At 40.8% G+C, this 22,503-nt stretch overlaps 6 protein-coding genes across 6 annotated transcripts; 2 read left to right on the top strand and 4 right to left on the bottom strand.

Moving 5' to 3' along the window:
• Positions 1 to 1,381: 1,381 nt before the first annotated feature.
• ILV5_2 (Bifunctional acetohydroxyacid reductoisomerase) lies at positions 1,382 to 2,146 on the top strand (the record flags this gene model as incomplete). The annotated part of the gene is made up of 1 exon (XM_064831501.1): positions 1,382 to 2,146. The coding sequence occupies one exon, from the start codon at positions 1,382 to 1,384 to the stop codon at positions 2,144 to 2,146; it is 765 nt and encodes a 254-aa protein (XP_064677781.1).
• A 6,322-nt stretch (positions 2,147 to 8,468) lies between these two features.
• ATC70_012325 (uncharacterized protein) lies at positions 8,469 to 13,407 on the bottom strand (the record flags this gene model as incomplete). The annotated part of the gene is made up of 4 exons (XM_064831500.1): positions 8,469 to 8,586; positions 8,647 to 11,685; positions 11,746 to 12,319; positions 12,375 to 13,407. 4 exons carry the CDS (start codon positions 13,405 to 13,407, stop codon positions 8,469 to 8,471), a joined length of 4,764 nt encoding a protein of 1,587 aa, XP_064677780.1.
• An 810-nt stretch (positions 13,408 to 14,217) lies between these two features.
• ATC70_012324 (uncharacterized protein) lies at positions 14,218 to 15,987 on the bottom strand (the record flags this gene model as incomplete). The annotated part of the gene is made up of 7 exons (XM_064831499.1): positions 14,218 to 14,225; positions 14,298 to 15,151; positions 15,205 to 15,316; positions 15,377 to 15,680; positions 15,747 to 15,791; positions 15,846 to 15,860; positions 15,922 to 15,987. The coding sequence occupies 7 exons, from the start codon at positions 15,985 to 15,987 to the stop codon at positions 14,218 to 14,220; spliced, it is 1,404 nt and encodes a 467-aa protein (XP_064677779.1).
• Positions 15,988 to 16,524: 537 nt separating this feature from the next.
• On the top strand, positions 16,525 to 17,204 carry ATC70_012323 (uncharacterized protein; the record flags this gene model as incomplete). The annotated part of the gene is made up of 2 exons (XM_064831498.1): positions 16,525 to 16,527; positions 16,869 to 17,204. The coding sequence occupies 2 exons, from the start codon at positions 16,525 to 16,527 to the stop codon at positions 17,202 to 17,204; spliced, it is 339 nt and encodes a 112-aa protein (XP_064677778.1).
• Positions 17,205 to 17,744: 540 nt separating this feature from the next.
• Positions 17,745 to 18,371, bottom strand: YDJ1_1 (Type I HSP40 co-chaperone; the record flags this gene model as incomplete). The annotated part of the gene is made up of 1 exon (XM_064831497.1): positions 17,745 to 18,371. The coding sequence occupies one exon, from the start codon at positions 18,369 to 18,371 to the stop codon at positions 17,745 to 17,747; it is 627 nt and encodes a 208-aa protein (XP_064677777.1).
• Positions 18,372 to 18,563: 192 nt separating this feature from the next.
• On the bottom strand, positions 18,564 to 19,944 carry ATC70_012321 (uncharacterized protein; the record flags this gene model as incomplete). The annotated part of the gene is made up of 5 exons (XM_064831496.1): positions 18,564 to 18,851; positions 18,919 to 19,544; positions 19,609 to 19,732; positions 19,792 to 19,809; positions 19,873 to 19,944. The coding sequence occupies 5 exons, from the start codon at positions 19,942 to 19,944 to the stop codon at positions 18,564 to 18,566; spliced, it is 1,128 nt and encodes a 375-aa protein (XP_064677776.1).
• Positions 19,945 to 22,503: the final 2,559 nt, after the last annotated feature.

Genomic DNA, 22,503 nt, shown 5'->3' with positions numbered 1-22,503 from the left:
CTCGGTTTTTTTTACTTCATATTGGTTTCCATCGCTTTGCCTGTCTACCTGTTCGTATCGCCTTCTTGTTTCTTGGTTCTGTCTCTTCGTTCTGTGTTGTATCCTCAATTATTGCATTCGGCTCGTATGATATCCTAGTTTGTGGCTGGTCGAAAGCTGGGTGGGGGTAATGTTGCATACAAGCATGCATCTTAGGCTACATTCACTTTCTCCTCAAGCCACCTTTTACAGTGTAGCAGCATAGATGATGTTTATCGTATCACATCACATCTATGTTTACAAGTCCAGTCAATTGTGTGTGCACAGGTGCCTCAGGAACTACAATACATTCAATCTCCCCAATGTCAAGATATCGAGATCCACCTACACTACATGAAACATATCGACTTAGGTGGCCTCTCAACAAGCTATACCAACAATCCATAAGGCCCCAGTGGCCTGCTATTTATATACCATCTCAACGTAGTAGTCATTGACCAGGGATCTACCATATTTAAGCAAGCTAGATGCCCTGTAATAAAGAAGCTCTTTGCTTTCGTTTTAGATACAGTTGACAACTGATTATTATCATCGACTTATTATTACGAATTCATCAAGGGCTACAAGTGCCTATAAAGATTAAGGTATTCTTGATGGGTAGATATGTTTGCGCTGTGCAAAACATGGGCAAGCTATGATAACTAAAGTGCATCTCAGCTATCTAGGTGCTGAGGTTTATCAGATGCGATAGGCATTGTACAAGATACATTGCTAGTTTGGCATTCAGAACTTAGTATAAATACTGTAGGGGGAAAAACTGTCCCGTTCGTTCAAATAATCTTGACTTCTACCCAGTATATTGCCAAAACTCAGAAAGCAAATCTACCCCATACTGCGTTCGATAGAACAGCTTATAGAGATTACAGCGACATAGAAACCTTATGGCTGGACTTTGTTTTAATCCCAGTATAGCCAGCTAAAGTGAGACATGGCAAAAATGTTAGTTGGATAATTCTAGAGAATATAAAATGGTTGATATCTTTACTTCCGATAAACGTATCGGAGAGATATAAAAAGCTATCCGCGGTATGCTCAGAATATTTAATACCCGAGGAGCATTCTAAAAGTATAAAAGAAGCTAATTTCTTTGCTTTCTTATTTTTCTTCAAAACTTTCATCTTTGCTCCAACGTGGTCTCTCGTTCTCAAAGATAAAAAATTTGTATCCAGGAGTGGGTAACTCTACTCTTACAAGCCTCAGAAAACTATATTGCCCTGACCCAGCTAGACCACTTGGCGGAAGACCGAAAAAACTTGGTGCTAAATCGATGTCCCTAGTGTCAAGAGAACTTTGATCAGGTGCTTTAAATGGTCCCCGAGCAGCACAAGAAAGTTTAAGATTGATGGGCCATGATATGTCAATTAATGGCATCCGCAAGTCATTGAGGCGAAATGGACTTAAATCTCGTAGAAAAGTAAAAATTAATTTTGCTAGCAAGACAAACAAGCGGCTTCGATTGGCGTGGGCTAAAAAGCATAGGCATCTTACTGTTGCTGATTGGCGTCGTTGGGTGTTTTCGGATGAAACAAGAATAAACCTTTGGGGCTCAGATGGTAATTCTTTTTACTGGACGAATGGTGACCGAACCATGCAGTCTCATCAAGTCAAGCCTCAAGTGCAGGGAAATGACGGTGGGGTCATGTTCTGGAGTTTTATAACAGCGGAGGGGCCTGGTTATGATACTACCATTATTGAAGGCTCAGTAAACTCGGACTTGTATGTCGATATTTTGAAGATATCATTGGTCGACACTCTTGACCACTTTGGGAAGACACCATCTGATGTGCGATTTCAACAAGACAGAGCAACACCGCATACATCGGGCATTACTAAACAATGGTTCACCGACAATGGGTTTAACCTAGACGAAATTATGGATTGGCCACCCCAAAGTCCCGATCTTAATCCCATTGAACATGTCTGGCATCTCCTAAAGCTTCGTCTTAATAAGTATCCCACTATGCCCTCTGCAAAAGAAGAATTAGAGCGGCGTATTAACATTCAGTGGTACAAAATAACAGAAAAAGAGTGCCAGGAATATATTGATAGTATGCCTGCCCGAATCAAGGCTGTCATCAAGAGCAAAAGTGGTTCAACTCACTGTTAATGATTTTATAATAAAATGTGTATTTTTCTATATTTATTTTTTAACCAATAAAATCAATGCATTTCAGTTTTTGAAAAAGCTATAATTATGTATAAATAGCACTACTTTCTCTCATTCAAACGGCATATATTTTGACTTTGTATACAAAGAAATGACCAAAAACTTGTACAAAAAGACAAAATTTTAAACGAACGGGACAGTTTTTCCCCCTACAGTATTTATACTAAGTTCTGAATGCCAAACTAGCAATGTATCTTGTACAATGCCTATCGCATCTGATAAACCTCAGCACCTAGATAGCTGAGATGCACTTTAGTTATCATAGCTTGCCCATGTTTTGCACAGCGCAAACATATCTACCCATCAAGAATACCTTAATCTTTATAGGCACTTGTAGCCCTTCTGGCACAACACCTAAGGAGTATGCTTGTATGCAACACCGCGCATTCGAAACAGAAAGAGTGCATTATAGAATAAGAATAACAGCTTCCATCACTTAAGACTTGAGCTTTGTACAATACAGAGCATTTGGGTCATCAGACAAAAGTGTGATTTACTTACTCTTCTGGCAACGCAGCCCATTACGCCGTCGTTTTAGGTCGAATTCTGTCCAAATCTAGCCATTTTCAAGCATGAATAACTCATGCCACAAAGCGTTTTGAGCGCTTGGAATAGCACCACACGCTTCCTCTTGGCCACGCTTTACTTCCTGATGCTTTATCTCAAATTTTTTTTCTGGGTTATTGCAAATCTATGAAAATCATCGTTTTTCCATGAGTATTAGCAAGGGAAAATTCTTGAAAATCAAACGATCGCGTTTTTCGCCCCAAAAATGAAAACTTTTACTATGATGCGTATAAGATCAAATTGATTGTAAAGACGGAATGCAGCACTGGAAGCTCCTTCTATGAGATTTTTGTATGTGAAATTTCGACATTTTGGCAAAAAACATGTTTTCATATTTTTGTAAATTGCTCATTATTTTCGGTCTGAAAGCTGAATGTAATTAGCACCATTCAATACGGATTCTTTAGTCCTCTAGAAATGTATTAGAAAGTTGGGTGTGACAACGATAGTTTTTATAGTCAAATTTAGCAAAAACGTTTAAAGGACGAGAGATCAAGTCAAGTTTAAACACGGAAATACCCACTGCACAATTTCAAATTAAATTGCCGCAATTAAGGCTGCTACGGTACAAGACTGAGACTAAATCTACAGGTCGTGACGTCGGATAGGGTGCCCTCTCATTTTTCCATGCCCCCATTTTTTACCCTTTTTGCAAAACGCGTTTTGATATCAAACCATGGTGGTTTTGGAAACTGTTTGATTGATAATAACACTCTAGCTTCCGATAGCTTTGTCTTGTACTGTTGGAAGAACTTGATACTGCTTCTTTCAAGTAGAATATGCTATGTACCATTCGATAACGAGCATTGGAAGGCGTAGGATTAACACTAATTGAATTTTTTATTAGGTTTTGATGACTCTTTTTGACTGTTTGATGCGGGTGTTGCTGCCATTACTTCCCTGCTACCTCTGCTGTCTACTACTTTGGTTTATTATGTCTGGTGGTTGCTTCTTTGGCCTTTGTCTGGTCTCTGGTGTTGTTCACTCTTCGGTTTTCTATGGTGCCGGTGTTGCTGCTGCTAATCTACTGGTCTTTCCCGGTTTACTGTATTTGTTGTATTCTTGTTCTCTGGTCTACCTCTGGTGACTACCTATACTCTTCTGGTCTATTTCTGGTGGTGATAAGCGGTAAGTAACATTTTTTGGTCTGTGTCTGTTCTCTGCTGATGGCGTTCATTCTATACTTTTTCTATGGTGCTGGTATTGCTGCTGCTGCTGCTGTTGCTGCTGCTAATCTGGTCTTTTCTGGTCTACTGTATTTGTTGCATGCTCGCTCTCTGGTTCATATCCGGTGATTACTTAATATTTGGTCTATCTCTGGTGGTGACAAGTGGTAAGTAACTTCTTTGGTCTGTGTCTGTTCTCTGCTGATGGCGTTCATTCTATACTTTTTCTATGGTGCTGGTATTGCTGGTGTTGCTGCTGCTGCTGCTAATCTGATCTTTTCTGGTCTACTGTACTTGGTGCATGCTCGTTCTCTGGTCTGCCTCCGGTGATTGCCTATACTCTTCTGGTTTATCTGTGGCTGTGGTAAGTGGTAAGTATCTTTTTTCTTCTGGTCGCAATGATATAAAACTTCTTTGAACGCTTATATTATTGCTTCCTTTCTCGTGATAATGCATTCATGATGTTTGCCTTGTTGCGCTTTTTTCTTCTTCTTTTTCGTTTGTTGGTAGTGTTTCCTCTGTAACTTTACATGAAACAATATTAGTCATTATGTTGTATCGCAAACTTATAATACCACTCTTGCTTTTGCAGTTGTGCGTATTTGTGTCATATTGCTTTACATACGACTATTACTACTACCATGCGCGTTGCTCATGTATGCATTTTTCTTGCAACAGCAACGAGCTTTTTTAAACATCTTTGATGTTGTGTTTGTTATGCTTTTCTTTGACTCGCTTCGTGTGAGTGTCTCTTTTCTGCCTACATACTACTATACTCGTATAGTAGTATGTTCTTTTCTTCTATCTTTTATTATTATTATGTTTCTTTGAAGCATACCTTTTTTTTTACGTTGTGGTGGATGTGCCTATCGCTGAAGCTCAACAAGACTTTATCCGAGACTAGGACGCAGATAGGCTGCCTCCACTTGGTTATTGCTACTTACTTTAGTGATGATTGAGAGGCTCAACGCCAGGATATAAAGCTAGGTGGTGTAAGTAAGGCATGCTCTAGCACCTGAGGGAAATTTGATGATAGTTACAGCTATATTGCTATATATATAGCGGAGCTTAAAATTTTGCCTCACATCAAAACAGAGGGAAACCCTCGCAATTTTTTTTTTAGGTCAGCGGAGTTTTCAAGCAATTTGATTGGCTGAGGGATTGAAAGAGGAACGGTTTACAACGGGTTGATTTTCTGTTGATCTGTTATTTATCATGATTTTGTCGTTTGTAATAATAAAAGCGTAATTAAATGGAAACAATTTAAGTCCTTCTTTATTCAAGAGTAATATAAGGTGCAATCATTGAGTTCATTATCCAGTAAATAATTTTATGTGAGCAATGTTTTTTAAAATGTGCCGGTATTTTCCAGGGAATATTATACAATAGGTGGTACTACAGTAGTACGGTACATTAGGTACAGGGTTCTCCCAGTACCAAATGTCCCGCCAAACATGCGATGTACCTGCAATGTAACAGCCGCCCAAACTCAACTTGATTGAAAACCTAAATTCATCGAATAGTTCTCATTCAAATTCATGTTATTTGGATGTATTAATAAAAGCGCTCAAATGTATATCAATAACCATCTAAGCATACTAAAGTAAAGATGCACACTTATCTCTCATATCGTGTGAATGAATCACTCCTGGTCACAGTGTACTCAATCACACCCGTGATGGTCGTAATAGGTGATTTATCAGAAATAAATTATTTTTAAAAAAGAGTATGAAATTAATCAGATAAAGAATGTCGTTTATTACATTGGAAATAACAGGGTTTATATACTATTCGAATTGAGGGATTTGATGTGAGGATAAGGTATTAGATGGGTTGATTTGGGTGATAGGATAATAGATCCAATCTATTATCCTGAACATGCCATGATATGGATCGTAACTGAATCCTGTTTCATGTCAAAGTTTATGATCTGATGTGGTCGGTGCTTGAACTGATTGTTTCTAGTAGGCATTTGGAGATCCGGTTTAGAAATGATACATCAATAGGTTATGGTATCTTTATCGAAATAAAATCAAATCAATAACAAGCATATTCAAATATGACAACTATGCCCTGCTGCCATAGTTGCACAATATCCCAGATAAAGGGTTCCACACTTCAATAACAAACATCACACCTTAAACTGTCAAAGTTACATTTGTTGAGTCTGTAGCGGTTGCGGACATTCAGTAACTCAGCAAGAGTCGGATCATGATTTACATTGTTTCTCACTGTCTACATTAGGACATTAGGTTCGACACAGAAGTGAATCATATAATCGATTATGATGGTCTCTGATAGTGAAGGATAATGATGGCTACAGATTGTATCATCATGGCTGATCGAACGAATCGGATCCTTCAATTGAATGATATTAGATAAACATGATACGATGTATTGACTCAGTTGAAACAACAAGATAGATTGATGATTCATCAGTAATGATCTCTTATAAATAGGATGTGTTTGAATCAGTTAATAAATCTAGAAGTTTTCGTATCTGGTTACTTTTTATAGTCTTCCTTTTTTGAAATCTATCTTAATTTGTTAATACTGTATCTTTGAATACAACAACATTAAATCATGCTATGACGATAGCTCATCCAAGCCCATCAAGGTTACTCAAATCGACCCTTATGGCCAGTGCTCTTGCGTTGATTACCACTTTAAATCAAAAATCAACAACATTTACCAGATGTTAAGCACAAAGAATAAAAGGATTATTATTTGTAGCTTATAAAAAATGTTCAATATTATAAAAATAAGAAAAGACTTACTTGAATAAGATCAGACACAAAAACTAAAGATTTATTGATGAAGCCAAGAGTTATTCTATTTATACTAGGTTCTGAATGCCAAACTAGCAATGTATCTTGTACAATGCCTATCGCATCTGATAAACCTCAGCACCTAGATAGCTGAGATGCACTTTAGTTATCATAGCTTGCCCATGTTTTGCACAGCGCAAACATATCTACCCATCAAGAATATCTTAATCTTTATAGGCACTTGTGGTCTTTCTGGCACAGCAAGCAGTAATGTTGGAAACAAATAAAACAGCATATTTAAAAATGGATGGCATTCCTGTTGTTCCCACCGACAGGAAACCTCCCAAAGAACATGTTGTGGAAGCAATAGCCGTCTAATCGAATCTACAATTTTTATTCTATCCGAGTGTCTACGCTACGGATGGCTCTCTACCTTTACTTTCCTTCGGTGAAAGTCAACCTATGCAGCAGCAGCTCGCGCTACCGATTTCCCTTGCGTATCTTATCCAAATACTGCTATTACTTTCAATTTGACCCTCCACTTACACATGAAAACCCTTTATATTATCTATGGATCTGATTCTTATGTAATGCTCTACATCTATATAAACGTAGCTACTTTGCATACGGCAAGCAGCATACTGGTATTTCCCCTTTTTAGTCCTTAACGTCCTTGATACAGCAAAACCTGAGTGCATTTGAGCTGCGTTTTCTTGCGTTCAAGGCCGTTTTAGATGGTCAAAATAGCACCAAACAATTGCTCTCATCTGGCAGTTGCTCATGGCCGCTATTGCTCAACTTTTTGGGGACCAAAAAAACATGGACAAAATTCGACCAAAACGCATGAGGCACCACTCATGATTTTCATTGAATATCAAACGATCGCGCTTTTTACCTTGATAACGAAGACTTTTACTATGGTATGTATTAAATCAAAATGTTTCTATCGACCAAACGTAACCCCTGAGATCATTTTTGTGGGATCTTGCGATTTAAAATTTCGACTTTTTGGCCAGAAACCTCTTTTCATATTTTCATAAATTACTCAATAAGTTTATTCAAAACACTTACCTTACTTGGTACCATTGAATGCACTTTAAAAAGCATTCCAAGAAAGCTTAATAAGGCATTGGATGATTAGCATATTTTATATAGTCGAATCTGGAAAAATAGTTCGATCAAGTCGAAAGATATCAAAATTTAGCGAATCTAGAGTACACTAAGAATCTGAGTTGAAATTAATTTTGGCAGTTGGTGGGGCTGGCTGGCAAACTCAATGCCATTTCCATCATGAAGGCAATACAGTAATAAATGCTTTTGCAACGTATAGAAAGTAGGTGGCAAATTACATAGCACTACCGCGAGGCATGCTATTCTCCTTGAATTCTATATTTAATAACGCCACTCTATCAACATACCTGTTAGATCAATTTCTTTCCTTTTTGAGGCTTTGAAAGTGTTTAGTAGGGATGATGATCATAAGTTTTTTACGTTACGATGAGCATTTCGACTCTGCGGTAAGGTGGCTGGCGCTACTGCAGACCTTTGGTTAATATTGCATGATTAATAATAATAGTTGAAGTGTTAGAAGAAACTTGGTTGTTGATTAATAGTAATTTAGTATAAAGTCTCTAATCATATATGAACTATGCCTGACAAATGCCTGGCAACTCAGTTTCCATATTAGTAGGGTTATAAAAGTGTCTAAAAATTTATTATGTTGTGCTACTGAAGCTTGTTCTATGGTTTTTTACATGTATGCTACACATTAACAAGTTGATGCTTTGATTTAGCGAGCTCGTACAAACTGTCAAATTCACCAGAGTTGCGGCACATTCTGTAAAAGGAGGACTCGGAATTACTGATCAGTGTATACGGGCTAAGTAAGAGAGATAGTAATTAGTAAGACGCCCCTATAGTATCTCACTTCCATACTTACTTGTCAAATTCGTCAATTCTACCTTGATCCAAGACCAAAATACGATCGTATTCAATTACAGTATGCAATCGATGCGCAATACATAAAATAGTGCTGTCTGAAAACTCCGTGGCAATGGTCTTTTGGATGGCTTTATCCGTCTCAAAGTCAACACTTGCAGTTGCTTCATCCATTAGCACAATACCAGTTCGCTTGAGAAGCGCACGGCCAAGACACAATAACTGGCGCTGGCCTTGAGAAAAGTTCTTACCGCCCTCACTGACCATGGTGGATAAATCCTTGAATACATTGGTATTGACTTCCTGCGTACTGCTGTTGCTTTCACATACACTGTTGGCAGCAGAGGACTGTTGGTCTTCTTCATCGGGCAGTAAATGAACACGACGGAAAGCAGCATAAATGGCTTCATCATCAAACTGATCAAAGGGGTCCATGTTGGAGCGCAGTGTGCCAGAGAACAAGGTAGGGTCTTGTGGGATAATGGTAAGGTTGGAGCGAAGGTCTTCAGTACCCAGATCCTTGATATCAATACCGTCAATGATGATGGAACCCGCAGAGGCTTCGACAAAACGGAAGAAGGAGAGAGCCAGTGTAGATTTGCCGCTGCCAGTTCTACCCACAATACCAATCTTTTCACTTGGCTTAACAGAGAAGGAGAGATCTCGAATAACAGGGTCCAAATCAGCAGCATATCTCACCTCCAAATCCCTGACCTCGATAGCGCCTTGAGTCGGCCATCGAGGGGGAGGACGGATGCTGGTAATGGCAGGTGCTTCTTGGTCAATCTCCATAAACTCCACAATACGCTCAATTGCGTTGAAGCTCATTTCAAGACTCGTGTATTGACGAATACCCCAGAACATGCTGTCAGTGAACATCAGCACAAAGCTCAGGCCAAAACCAGCCAAAGCGACATCCAGTTTACCCAGGTTCCAAAGCGTAAAAGCACAAGCGGCAAAGTTGATGGCAGCAGACGACATGGAGTAGCGTACACTAACCCAACGCGTGACAGACCAAGTGTAAAAGAAGGGTCGCGCATTGGCATCAATGCAATCCATCATGGTGCGCAAAAACTGCTGGGTAGCACCAAAAGCACGGATTGTTGCAACACCTGCAATAGTCTCAGTGAACACGGAAAAGAGAGGAGACCGTGTAACCGAGTCCAAACGCTTCAATTCACGAGAACTGTTCACATAGTCAATGCCAATCAAGACATTAACAATAGTAACCACCACCATGGGCAGAATAAATGTAGGCAGTACACAACATACAGTGACAGCAGCAGAGATGATGGCCAGCCAGTTGATCCAAAAGATCATGAAATCAGTAGGGATTTTGGAATCCACTGTTTCGAAATCCTTGGAGAATCGGTTCAAGATACGGCCCATAGGCGTTGTGTCAAAGAAACGCAAAGGGGCACGGAAGACACGATGAAGCAGACCAGCATACAAACTCTTGTTGGCACGCAGAGCACCCCAATAGAGATAACCGTAACGAAGAGCACCTACAACTACATTGCTCATGGTAATGAGACAGTAGACACCTAAATAGTAGTTGAGATGCAATTGACCATCTGAAGGACCGCTGTGAACAGGCTTTTCAGTGATAGATACAGGTTCAGAAGCACCAGATAAGATATAACTGCCAAACGCGTATGTACGAGGGTTCAGCGCAGCATGAAGAGATACGAATGTCGAGTTGAAGCCATCTTCTAGAGGATAGCGATCATAAGCTTCAGCCCAGGTCTTGACCCACCAGCTTTCACCAATTTCAATAGCACGGCCACCAAAGACAATCAGACACATGATAATCCAGAAGAGTGTTTTACCGACCAAGCCAAAGTAGACTTTGTAGAGTCTGAATTTGACGGCACCAGAAGCACGGCCTTCTTCTTCAATCAGTGTACGAACAGCTGTTTCTTGGTCCTCATCCTCATCAACCATAGGTTTGACGGGTTCTACAGCTTGTACCTCGGCATCTTCTTGCTCAGCTTCTTGGTCTTCTTCCTCAATGATTTGAGCCAGTAAGCCAGATTCACGCAGTTCAGCAGGCGAGCCTACATGGCTAGCACGACCACCAGTGATGTGCACCAAAAGGCCACATCCTTTGAGACACAAACGCACATGATGTGTGACCAGAATACGCGTACGATGCTTCATCAAGGGACCCATCAAACACTGCTCGTACAAGTGTTTAGCCGTATGGGCATCCACAGCGCTCAAGACATCATCCATCAGTACGTTCTTTGCACGAGAATAGACAGCTCTAGCAAGAGCCACACGCGCCTTTTGACCGCCACTCAGTGTGATGCCCTTTTCACCAATTTCAGTGCGATCACCATCTTCCAAAATGGACATGTCTTTGTCCAAGGCACACGCAGAGAGCGTTTTCTTGTAACGAGACTCAATGTAGGGCAAACCAAACAAGATGTTGTTGCGAATAGAGGCGTTTTGCAACCAGGGCGTTTGAGAGACATAAGCTAAAGCGCGATCGAGAATCCAATCTTCAGGGTCAATATCAGCAGTAGCAGAGCCAATCTCAGATTCAATGGAATCTGCAAGAGGGACACGGGGACAAGCAACTTTGCCATCCAACAAGACAGCTTCGCCGAGCAGACCGAGCAACATCAAAGTCTTGCCAGCACCGGTGGCGCCACTAATTAAACTGAGTTCATCGTTGGGGAATTTGGCAGAGATTTCCTTAAGAATAAAGCTGTCTTCCATATTGTCAGTAGCATCGGCATCCGAGGCGTTGGACGCTTTCCAACCAATAGTAGCCTTATCAAAACTCAAATCCACCTTTTGATGAGGATCTTGAGGAACAGCGGATTCAATTTCATCTTCTTCCAAAAACTTTTGGATACGTTTGATGCTGCTATAGGCTTGAATGGACTGGATCATGATCTCAGGAATCACGTTAAGAGCAAATCGAAGTTCGCTAAAGATGCTGATGACCGTGAATGCGATAGGAGCAGAGAGTTCGTTGCCTTGAATTTTGGTGAATACAAAGAAAGAGACCAGCGTAACCAAGATGGGAGCTCTATATGGGGTTTACCAAAATGAGCTGAACAGTGCAATGTCATAATTTTAAACGACTTACCCTTGCCAAACAAGCGAAAAAAGGATACCATTGATGTAAGTTACAGCAAGTTGAGTCAATTCGGCATCTCTGGCTTCCATCACGCGTTTTTCCCAATTGGTTTCCCAGGCAAAAAACTTGATTTGACGAATACCTTGCAGCACTTCTGTCATCAAAGACACACGTTTATCACGCGCCTTCATCAAGCGGTCTTGGGTCTTTGCAAAGTATTTTGAGTTGAAATGATTGACAGGGAGAATAAACACCATGATCAAAAGACCGTAGATACAAGCCATACCAATTAATTGATACAAAAAGTAAATACCAATCACCAGCTCAATAGGGGCAGAGATAATGACAAACCACAAGGCACTGAAGTCAACAATACGGCCAGCATCTGTACCCATCAGATTGACAATAGCACCTGTAGAAGCAGCAGCACCTTCTTCTTCTTCTTCTTCTTTACCCTTGGTCTCGGCAGCATCGCTGTTCTTACCTTTAGCATCTGCCATCGATAAATCACGACGACGAAGCGACTTTCTGTAAATTTCAACATGAAGCATGGATCTGACCTTGGCTTGGACAGCACATGACGCTAGAATGGGTTAGTTAGTTGCATGTAATCATTTTGTTCATTTGACACACCTCACCATAATACCATTGCTGACTCACAAAGATACCCAGAGCGACAATGGAAACACCCATTCCCAAAACAATCAAGACACCATACTGCACAGGATGCTCAAAATCAATACCATCGTTGTAGTCTTGCAAGAACTGAAGCAAACGATTCATGAAAAAGGCAGGCGCATAGTACAATATAGCTGCAAACAAGGATAACCCAACTTGCATGGCGATCGCTCCCGAGTTACCTTTGATCAATCTCAGAATCAAATTGTCTCCACGCGAGGCACCAAATGTATAAAAGAGATTGTGAGCCCGAAAACTGGGTGTCATGGTAGGCAAGTCTTTGTCACTGACGTGCGCCTTTCTGTCAGAGACCACTTGAACAACTTTAGTACACCAATTCAAAAACAAGATGCCAAAAATGGACTCGACATTGATGTTGCACACTTCTCGACCATGTTCATCCAAGAAGGGTGGACCCTGCTTCACTGTCATTGTAACAAAGACGAGATCCAAGCCAAAAATAACAGGCAACAGATAAGGGAGACATTGGATCCAGGTCAAATCTTGCAGGGAAGCGGCTTGCCACAGCTTGTAGACAGAGACGACCCAGGCAACGCAATAGAGAATACAGAGATGCACATTCAGCACCCAGCCCCAGCGATTAGGCAACTGATAACGACGAGACATCAGCGCAAGCACCAAGGCATACAACCATGAGATGAAGATGAACACAGAGGAAGAAATGTACCACATATCGACTTGTTGTTGCTGCTGCTGCTGTTGTTCCACATCTGCCTTGAGGTCCAATGCAGCCAGGACAACCAAGAGAGCGGTGAGATGGGTGATGCGGTTGAGGCGATTCAAGTCAGCGTACGGCACATGAGGAGATCGCTTGACATCCAATTTCAAATGATGTTCAATGGGGTTATCTTCTAATTGAATGCGCTTATGATATAACCCACGCTGTACAGACAGCACAAACGCACTGACACATGCTGTTATCACAAGTGTACCAGAATACCAAGCAATGCTTGGTATCGATGGTATCGCCATGATGTGTATAGGTGTATAAAGCAGGAGAGAAAGAGCATTTAAAAGCTCTCTTTTCCTTCTTTTATAGGGTCGAACCAAAACAAGAATTGAAAAAAAGTTTAACGGCCGAGAATTCGTTCCTAATGTCTATTCTACATCTGATAAAGAAGCTATTATTGGGATGGTTTCAAGTAGACTCATGGACAGATCCATACGACTATACCACCAAGATATCCTGCAGTTACATGCGCTGTTGCTTGACAGCAGAGGGCATTACCTGTACTATACAATAGTGCAATGGTATCCAATGCCACCGCAGTAGATGAATATCACTCTACCGCAGTAGATGAACATCAATCTACCGCAGTAGTAACAAACAGTATTTGATAGTTGCGAAACAAAGATCTACCGTACGTCTATCTATCATCATGTTCCAATGCCAATGGGCTATAGCATGCCATATAATGATCAAGCATACGGCTATAAGTAATGGAATAGCGGACAAGAGTAACTCTCTGCCAGGCTGAGCAACGGTAACTCATGATGATTTTGCACTGCCTCATTATATCGCAAAAACCTCATTATCCCAGGTTACACATCCCTTAATATCAAATGAACAATTACGCTCTGTAAAACACTTGTGGGAAAACCTTGTTGAATAAATCGGATGTCAACAAGCTTTTATTGCCCTAATAAAATGCAATGCTTTTTCTTTGATGTGGTCTGATGCAGTGTGGTCAAGGAAGCGAACCATGATGTTATATGAATGATGAACTGTGGTTGTGGGGGTAGTAGTTGTACTTTTTGTAAAAACCATGATAAAAATTGGGATCAGCTTCCTATACACGGTCAGATTCACTCGTCAGTCTGCATGTCATATCAGGCTAAATTAACATTTACGTCCAACTCACTATCGTCATCGCCATACTCATCATTGAGCTCATCCATCTTCTCGTCCTCCTCGTCCTCTTGTTCTTCTTCAGACATGTCCTGTAGCACATTTTCTGCTGCTGCTGCTGGTGATGGTGCTGGTTTATGCGTGCGTCGTCTCTTTGCGGATCGCTGCTCTGCCTCTGCATTCTCCTCATCATCGTCAATCACAATGACATCTTCCTTACACTTCTTTTCCTGGTTGGTCATAAAAAACTCATGGATAGTATCCAGGGCAGCTCTGCACTGGGGTATTTGCACAGTATCTTGCCATTCCACCTCAAATCGGATAATCATGTCGCCAAATGCGTTCGTTTTGCTACCGTAGATGGGCATGCCCTCGCCCTTTAATCGTCTCTGCGAGTTGGGTCGAATTGTAAAGCCTGGTTCTTGCGTCACAGCCACCTTTCTTCCATCCAAATGTGTAAACAGCCTCTTGTTCTCAAATCCCATGACGGCGTCCTTGAGTGAAATCTTGACAGTCGTACGTAAATTGTCGCCCTCACGTTGGAATACAGCATGTTCCAGGACACGGATGCGAAATATGAGTTTGCCCTTTGTGCCATCTGGTTTCAAGTATCCCTCCTCCCGCACGCGAAGAGCATGATTCTTGTTAATTCCTTTGGGGATCCTGACTCTTCTGCTCTTTGCTCTTTTCGTTTCACCCATACATTTCACACAATCGCGATAGTGCTTGACTCGACCTTGGCCCTTACAGAATACACATGTGATGGGTTCCTGTGTTTTCCTGCTGGCCAATTGAGGGTTAAGCCAACCTGATCCCTCGCATCGTTCACACTGCTTGTATCGTTTGAGGCTTGGGTGACGTTTGTTGCTGGTTGTAGTATGAGTATCTCTGTCCAAAGCCGCCTTCTGTTGTTTACTCACTTTTTACACAGATCGCAGTCAGTGTCTTCAAAGTATTGTAGATCCACCTTGGCTCCGTTGTAGATTTGTTCCAAGGTCAAAGAGCACTCGGTGGTAATGTCAAAATCCATTCCTGAACAACATTTGAATTTTAATCAACCCAATCTACTCGATCAAATGAATGTACACATACTCGGTGGTTTTTCTGGAGGCGGTGGTGATGTTTGTCGCTCTGTACGAAATTTTGGTGGTGGTGGTGGTGGTGGCCGTTGTGCTGAAGGTGGTGGTCCTGGACGAAAAGCTCCAGTGAAAAAGTGATTAAAGAGTTTATCGTAAAACGGATTTCCAGTAAAAGTATCAAAGCCGGACCCGTACTTATCATACGTTGAATAGGTTGATGATGTCTTTGATGATGATGCTGTTGGGTTCTTTCGTTTGTATTCTGATAGTTTTTCTGCGTCGCTTAGTATACTGTAAGCATTGTTTATTTCTTTAAACTATACATTTGACACACTGGATCAATAAATCTGGCTCATGTTGTATCAATTGACAAGCAATTATACCCTTTCTGCGCCGTTTTTGTTCTTGTCTGGATGATATTCTTTTGCCTACACATTTAGGTTACTTTTTATGCAGGTTCTCATACATGATGGACATCTTACTAGAGTTCTATAGGCCTATAAACAATGAAATCAGCTGCTACAATAAATAGAGGACGACTTGGCAAATGTTACAAACCTTCTTGACTTCTATGAGTGTGGCAGTGCTTTGGAGTCCTAGGGCTTTATATAAGTATTCTACCATAACTATGTCTTTTTTAGCGAGTTGGAGAGAGAGAGAGAGAGAGAAAAGAGGGGTTGTAGACAACAATCAATTATTTAATGATCAAGAGATAATAGACTTTTTTTTTGGATTGCTCTCAAGATTTGAATGCTATTAAGACTCCACTTTTGACAACCAAGAACGGCCCGCGTTGATCTGGCATGCCTATAGTAAGAACAACGAGATGAAGAGGTAAATGTTGTGAAGTAGCGTTTAAAAAGTATGGAATGAAAACATACAGTCGCCACAAATCCTGCAGCATTTCACTGCCAAATGACAAGCGTGTTAGCAAAATGTGTATCATTTCTTTACGTCCGGATACTTCACTATGCTTCTTACCCGGACATGATGCCATTCCGAGGTGTGAAAATGCCAGAGTGTGCTTGACATTCACTTGCTGAATGAAAGTTGAGGAGGGAGGGGGGGGGCGAGTTAGGCTCTGAGAAAAGCGTGTGCGTGCCATTACAAAAGAGTCTTATGGATTAGCATCCCTATTTCTGTTCTTTCTCTAAATTTACAATGGTAAAGTACCACACCATCCTATCATATATCATAGAGTCAGAGACAAAACAAAGATGAAGAGGAATGGGATGAGATTTGGATGTCATTGGAGGTTGCAGAGATAAATTATTACATGGATGGATGGATGGATGGATGGATCATTTCAACATATCGCAACATCCCAATATACCGTACCATATACATCCATCAATAGAGACGCCATGGTTATCACGATTGGACATGCATCATTATCAGCCTCAACCACGCTCTCTTTGTTTTGACTCAAACGACGATTATGATCATGATGACTCCATCTCTTACAACATTGTTATGATTAACATGCTACTATCCATCCTATTTAGGCTAAGAAGGACGTTGCCGGTAAGCCCAGCTCAAGCTCTGGAGGTAAGAAGGCCAAGAAGAAGTGGTCTGCCAAGAAGGTCAAGGACAAGGCAAACAACTTGGTCATCCTCGATAAGCCTACCTACGATCGTTTGTTCAAGGAAGTCCCCACCTACAAGCTCATCTCCCAATCTGTCTTGGTTGATCGTCTCAAGTTGAACGGTTCTTTGGCTCGTATTGCTATCCGCGAGCTCGAAGCTCAAGGTTTGATCAAGGCCATCTCTCGTCACCACGCTCAAGTCATCTACACTCGTGCCACCGGTGATGAAAAGAAGCCTGTTGCTTCTGAAGAGTAAATATTTTCTTAGTAAATATGAATATTATATACATAACAAAAAATAAACATTGAAAGATCTATATCTTGTCTTGTTAATTGTTGGATTTAAAAGCGTGGGGGGATGGTTTTATTGGGTCAGTGGATGAAAAGTGGTAGTATGTTACAAAGGCTGGCAACAGCACAATTTCGAGACGGGTATGTCAATGCAATATGCCATGCTATTACATTCTGTTTTTTTCATTTTCATTTTCATTTTTTATATAAAAAAAAAGGTATAGATTGTGCGTACAGTTGGATTAGCGTCAATCAGTTGGAAAGAACCGAGTGATAACTAGGGCCAATGTACCAGCTGATATACAAGATATCAAGCCTTTTTTGCTCGTGGGGATGAGTAGCGCGATATGGCCCATTGATAAAGATTCGCTTATACCACGACTCTGCTCACGCCCGTATTTTAGTTTAAAGAAAAGAAAAAAGAAAACTTTTTCAGCATTTTACTAGCCTTTTTATAAGCAAAACCAACACTGGCATTCAAAATGTTCATTTATTTAGACTGCCATCAAAGATTGGATTTCCATGGTCCACTTTTGCCTCCAGTCTTTTCAATAACTCGAATACCTTCAATGACCATCTCTTTGGAAGCGGCTTTACACATGTCATAGACTGTCAACAAAGCAACACTGGTGGCAGTGAGTGCTTCCATCTCTACACCCGTTTTACCTGATGTTTGCACGGTGGATTCGCATTCAACACTCTTGTTGTCATCGTCCAACCAAAGACGGACATCAATCAGGCCCAATAACAGCGGATGACAGAGGGGAATCAAATTGGAGGTGGCCTTGGCAGCTTGAATACCGGCTATTTGCGCTACTGTGAGTACATTGCCTTTCAATGTATGGATGTGATTTTCTTTCAGCAGTTGGTATGCTTGGTCTGGTAGAATGATGCGGCCAATGGCTTTGGCTTCTCTTTTGGTAGGTACCTTTTCCGTGACAGATACCATTCTTGCTTCACCCGTGTGTGGATCTGTGTGTGTAAGTCTAGGTACCTCATCATCGCTCTTGCTGTTTGAGGAATAGCATCGTGCGCTGTTGAATTGCAACATGGATGTAGGTGGCAATATATGGAGTGGCACAGTGAACTTGGAAGAAACATTTCGGTGCTTGACAACTACAAATGGCCCCATTGACAGAATTAGTTCCACGTTGCATCAGATCAAGACATCATATATCATTACAACAGTAAATCATATACATGAGAGGGGCAAAGATGTTTTAATAAAAGTGAAATGTGTGTTGCTATATGTATATAGGATGCAAGAAGATGAAGGGAATAAATAGTACTGCTGTAATGATATACAAAGTCTCTTGTGTGTATGTTAACCGCCGATAAGAATCATTGGTCTGTTTTTCCTTGAGGCCAGTTCAAACATACCCGCATGCTGCTTCTTTTTCTTTTTCACTGCTGCTCCAATGATCTCTAATAGTTGCTCATCCGTCTTCCCTTGGCGCATCATGTCTCTTAAGGACACCTCGGCATTACCAAACAAGCACACCTTGATGTTGCCATCAGCTGTGATACGTAAACGGTTGCATGTGCCACAGAAATGCTCTGTCATGGATGTGATGAACCCAATTTTACCTTGGTAACCGGGCACTTGGTAATGCTAATGTTCAGAGGGGTAAATGGAGAGCACGTGTGTGCATGTTTTATATATATATATATATATATACCTTGGTCGTATCGTTCGTGCCATCGCCCAACTTGGTTAATATACCGTACATGCTCTCAATGCGATCCATCAATTCTCTATAAGGTACCAACTTGTCTCGATTCCACTTGTTTCCATCAAAAGGCATGTATTCAATAAACCTCACATTGACAGGATTTCCCTTTGTATAAGCGGCGAAATTCAGCACTTCCTGATCATTGATGCCACGCATCACCACAGTGTTGATCTTGACATGTGGCATCCCTAGCCGTACAGCTTCATCAATCGCACCCGTCACTTTATCAAATCCCTTTCTTCTAGTCATGATCTGGAATAAATGTGGATCCAGCGTATCCAAGCTCACATTCAAGGTGTCCAAGCCTCCTTCCACAAGTGCTGGTAACTTTCTTTTCAAGGCAATGCCGTTGGATGTCATGGCGAGGCTTTGTAATCCATGTTGTTTGAGTTGTCCTAAATGTTGCACTAATTCAATGATATCAGGACGCACGGTGGGTTCTCCTCCAGTGAGACGGATCTTAGTAACGCCTTGGCTGACAAATAGTCTGGCAAGACGTAGGATCTCTTCTGTGTTGAGCAATTGGTCGTTGGGTGTCAATGGTACTCCTTCTTCTGGCATGCAATACGTGCCTGGCGAGATTTGCAAATTCATGTGAGATATGAGTAAAAACGCCATGAAATACACTTGGCTTACATCGTAGATTGCAACGTTCTGTCAAGGATATACGAAGGTAATTGTGATGACGGTCGAAGTTGTCAACCAAATGCTTGGAAACAACATGCTTTTCGGTTTCTTCTGGGCAGACAAGATCCGGAACCTACAGTGTATATTTGTCAGCGACCTTGCTTGTCATGGCGTAATCTCGAGAGTGTTTACCAATCTCACAGCTGCTGCCTATACAATGTAATAGATCAGATTAGATGGGGACATACCCGGCAAGGTATTGATCATAGTTACCTGAGTGCTATAGAAGGATCTTTTCAGCGCACTGGACAAGCCCACTCTTAAAATGCTATGGTTGATCAACATGTAAAACTGAGAAAAGCAGGAGAGAAAAAGAAACGTTTAGCAAATGAAGGGTGAGAATTTTAAATCACATTTGCTCCAAACAGAGAGGCTCCGTCTAAAAAAAGAAAAGCTTTATTTGTTACCGAATAAAGAAGATCAGGCTTTGAAGATGCGGAATGGAAGAAAATGCCAGTGTTTATCAGGTTCATCTATAGCTGGGGGAGAAAATATAGATAGGATATGGCTGTGTGTGTGAGCTTGCTTGATAAGAGACGAGACTCCTTATCATTTGATAACACATTGGATGTTCAATACCAGCATTTATCAAGCTTGTGGCACAGACGTCTGTTAACAATGCTAAACGTATAATACTTCAATGCTCTTCTTTTATAATGTCTCTATCTTCAGTCATTGGATGCTATACAGTATCTATTGCTGTAAGTGTTCTCTAAATAATCAGATGTCTATAAAGGAAGCATAAACAACTGTTTGAATTGAAATATAATGAATCAGTGTATTTACGTTGCCCTCATGTTTGTATTTGATATGTTCACGAGGGCTGGCTGTATATGGATCGGTCTGGCGTTACAGTCTTTGTGAGGGCAGAGGAATCTCTTTTAAAAGCTCAGGTCAATTGGGCAAACGTCGTTTCTACCGCACAAATTACAGGGCATACCTCACTGTTGTGGGCTAAAGACAATCAGAATGAAGATGCTAACAGAAAACACGATTTCCAGCATACAAGCATTATTTCTTGATGAACTCTTGCACGTAGTCTCATTGTCTGAGATGATGATTGTACCTGTAGAATTAAACGGTATGCTTACTCAAAAAACAAAGTGGCACTTATGTGCTCTTAAAATTCCTATTCGAGGACAAATGTTTCCTCAGTGCAATTATAATCAGTTAAGATGGAAGTTACAGTGTATCGGCTAATCTCTAATACATTTCTTTATATTCGATCTACTAATACTGACAGATCACTTGTTGCCCTTGCTTAATGTTCAGTGAGAACCTTCCATTGCTTCCCTGTAATAGTTGAACTGGGTAAGCAGCCGTCGCCGCCTTGATCCAACATATTTTGCAGGTAGCCACAACTGAATTGAGTACATCTATTCGCCAGTCTCGACTACGCATTTGCTTTTGCGTGGTTTTCCTGGCAATTTTTTTAATTTTTGACCACTTATTTGATGATTAGATGTTTTAAATTACAAAAAGTGCTAGCTATTGGATGTATAGGTCCAATTAAAGTCATTGAAAACAGTTGATGGGCATGCCTTCCTGATTGATCTTCCTAGCCAAAAATCATTGAATCTTCGCCTCAGATTTTTCATTCGATTTGTTGATTTCAATCTGTCTTCGACTTAATTAATTTAATTTGCCTGATTCGACTATATAAAATGCGATGTTCACCCCATACTTCCTAATACATTCTTGGAGTACTTTTCAAAGCGCATCCAATGGTACCAAGTAAGGCAGATGTTTTTAATAAGATTATTGAGCAATTCATGAAAATGTGAAAAGAGGTTTTTGGCCAAAATGTCGAAATTTTATATAGCAACGTCCCACAGAGATGATTTTAGGGATTACGTTAGATCGATAGAAACATTTTGATTCAAGATATACCGTAACAAAAGTCTTCATTTTCAAGGTGAAAAACGCGATTGTTTGATTTTCAATGAAAACCATGAGGGGCACCTCATGCTTTTTGGTCGATTTTTGGCCATGTTTTTTTTGGGTCCTAAAAAAAGTTGAGCAAAGATATCAGCAAGTAAATGCTAGATGAGAGCAATTATTTGGGGCTCTTCTGACCATCTAAAACGGCCTTGAATGCAAGAAAACGCAGCTCAAATGCACTCAGATTTTGCTGTATTAGGGACACTAAAGGCTAAAAAGGGGAAATACCAGTATACTGCTTGCCCGTATACGAATTAACTACGTGTGTATGGATGTAGAGCATCGCATAATAATCAGATCCACAGATAATATGAAGGGATTTCATGTGTAAGTGGAGGGTCAACATGAACGTAGCAGTGTTTTGATAAAATACGCAAGGACAATCGCTAGCGCGAGCTGCTGCTGTGCAGGTTGGTTCTCACCGAAGCGAAGCGAAGGTAGAAAGCCATCTGAAACATAAAAACTCGTGATATATAATGTAAATCAATATAATGAGATAAGAACTTTCTTCCTTTCATGCGACGTCTAATGACAATACGAAGACCATTTTTGGTGGCTAAACAAGCTAAAAATCCATGTCTCTTTTGCGAACAACTTGAGAGAGTTGACAAGTGTTGCTGTATGCGACGAAACGCATTTGTGTTATTCCAAAGCTAGTGGTGGTGTTAGTGATGGTAGATGGTGTGCGGAAAGCACCCAAACTATACAGGATGTGTGAGCCAGAAGGGGTGTATTTAACATGCCATCCAGAAATTCTCGTTACCTGGCAGATAAAATGCTGCTTTGACCAAGCATTGATGGACATGCGGCTACAGCATGAAATCTAGCAGAGGCTGTAGATAATAATTGTGTAATTCCCCCCCTTGTTAGAGTGTTCAAGAGGGCCTGATTGTAGAGCAAATA

The sequence above is a fragment of the Mucor velutinosus genome (genome assembly GCF_035048745.1).
Source record: "Mucor velutinosus strain NIH1002 chromosome Unknown tig00001569, whole genome shotgun sequence".
NCBI classification, from domain to species: domain Eukaryota; kingdom Fungi; phylum Mucoromycota; class Mucoromycetes; order Mucorales; family Mucoraceae; genus Mucor; species Mucor velutinosus.
This window is presented reverse-complemented; position numbering and strand designations above follow the sequence as displayed.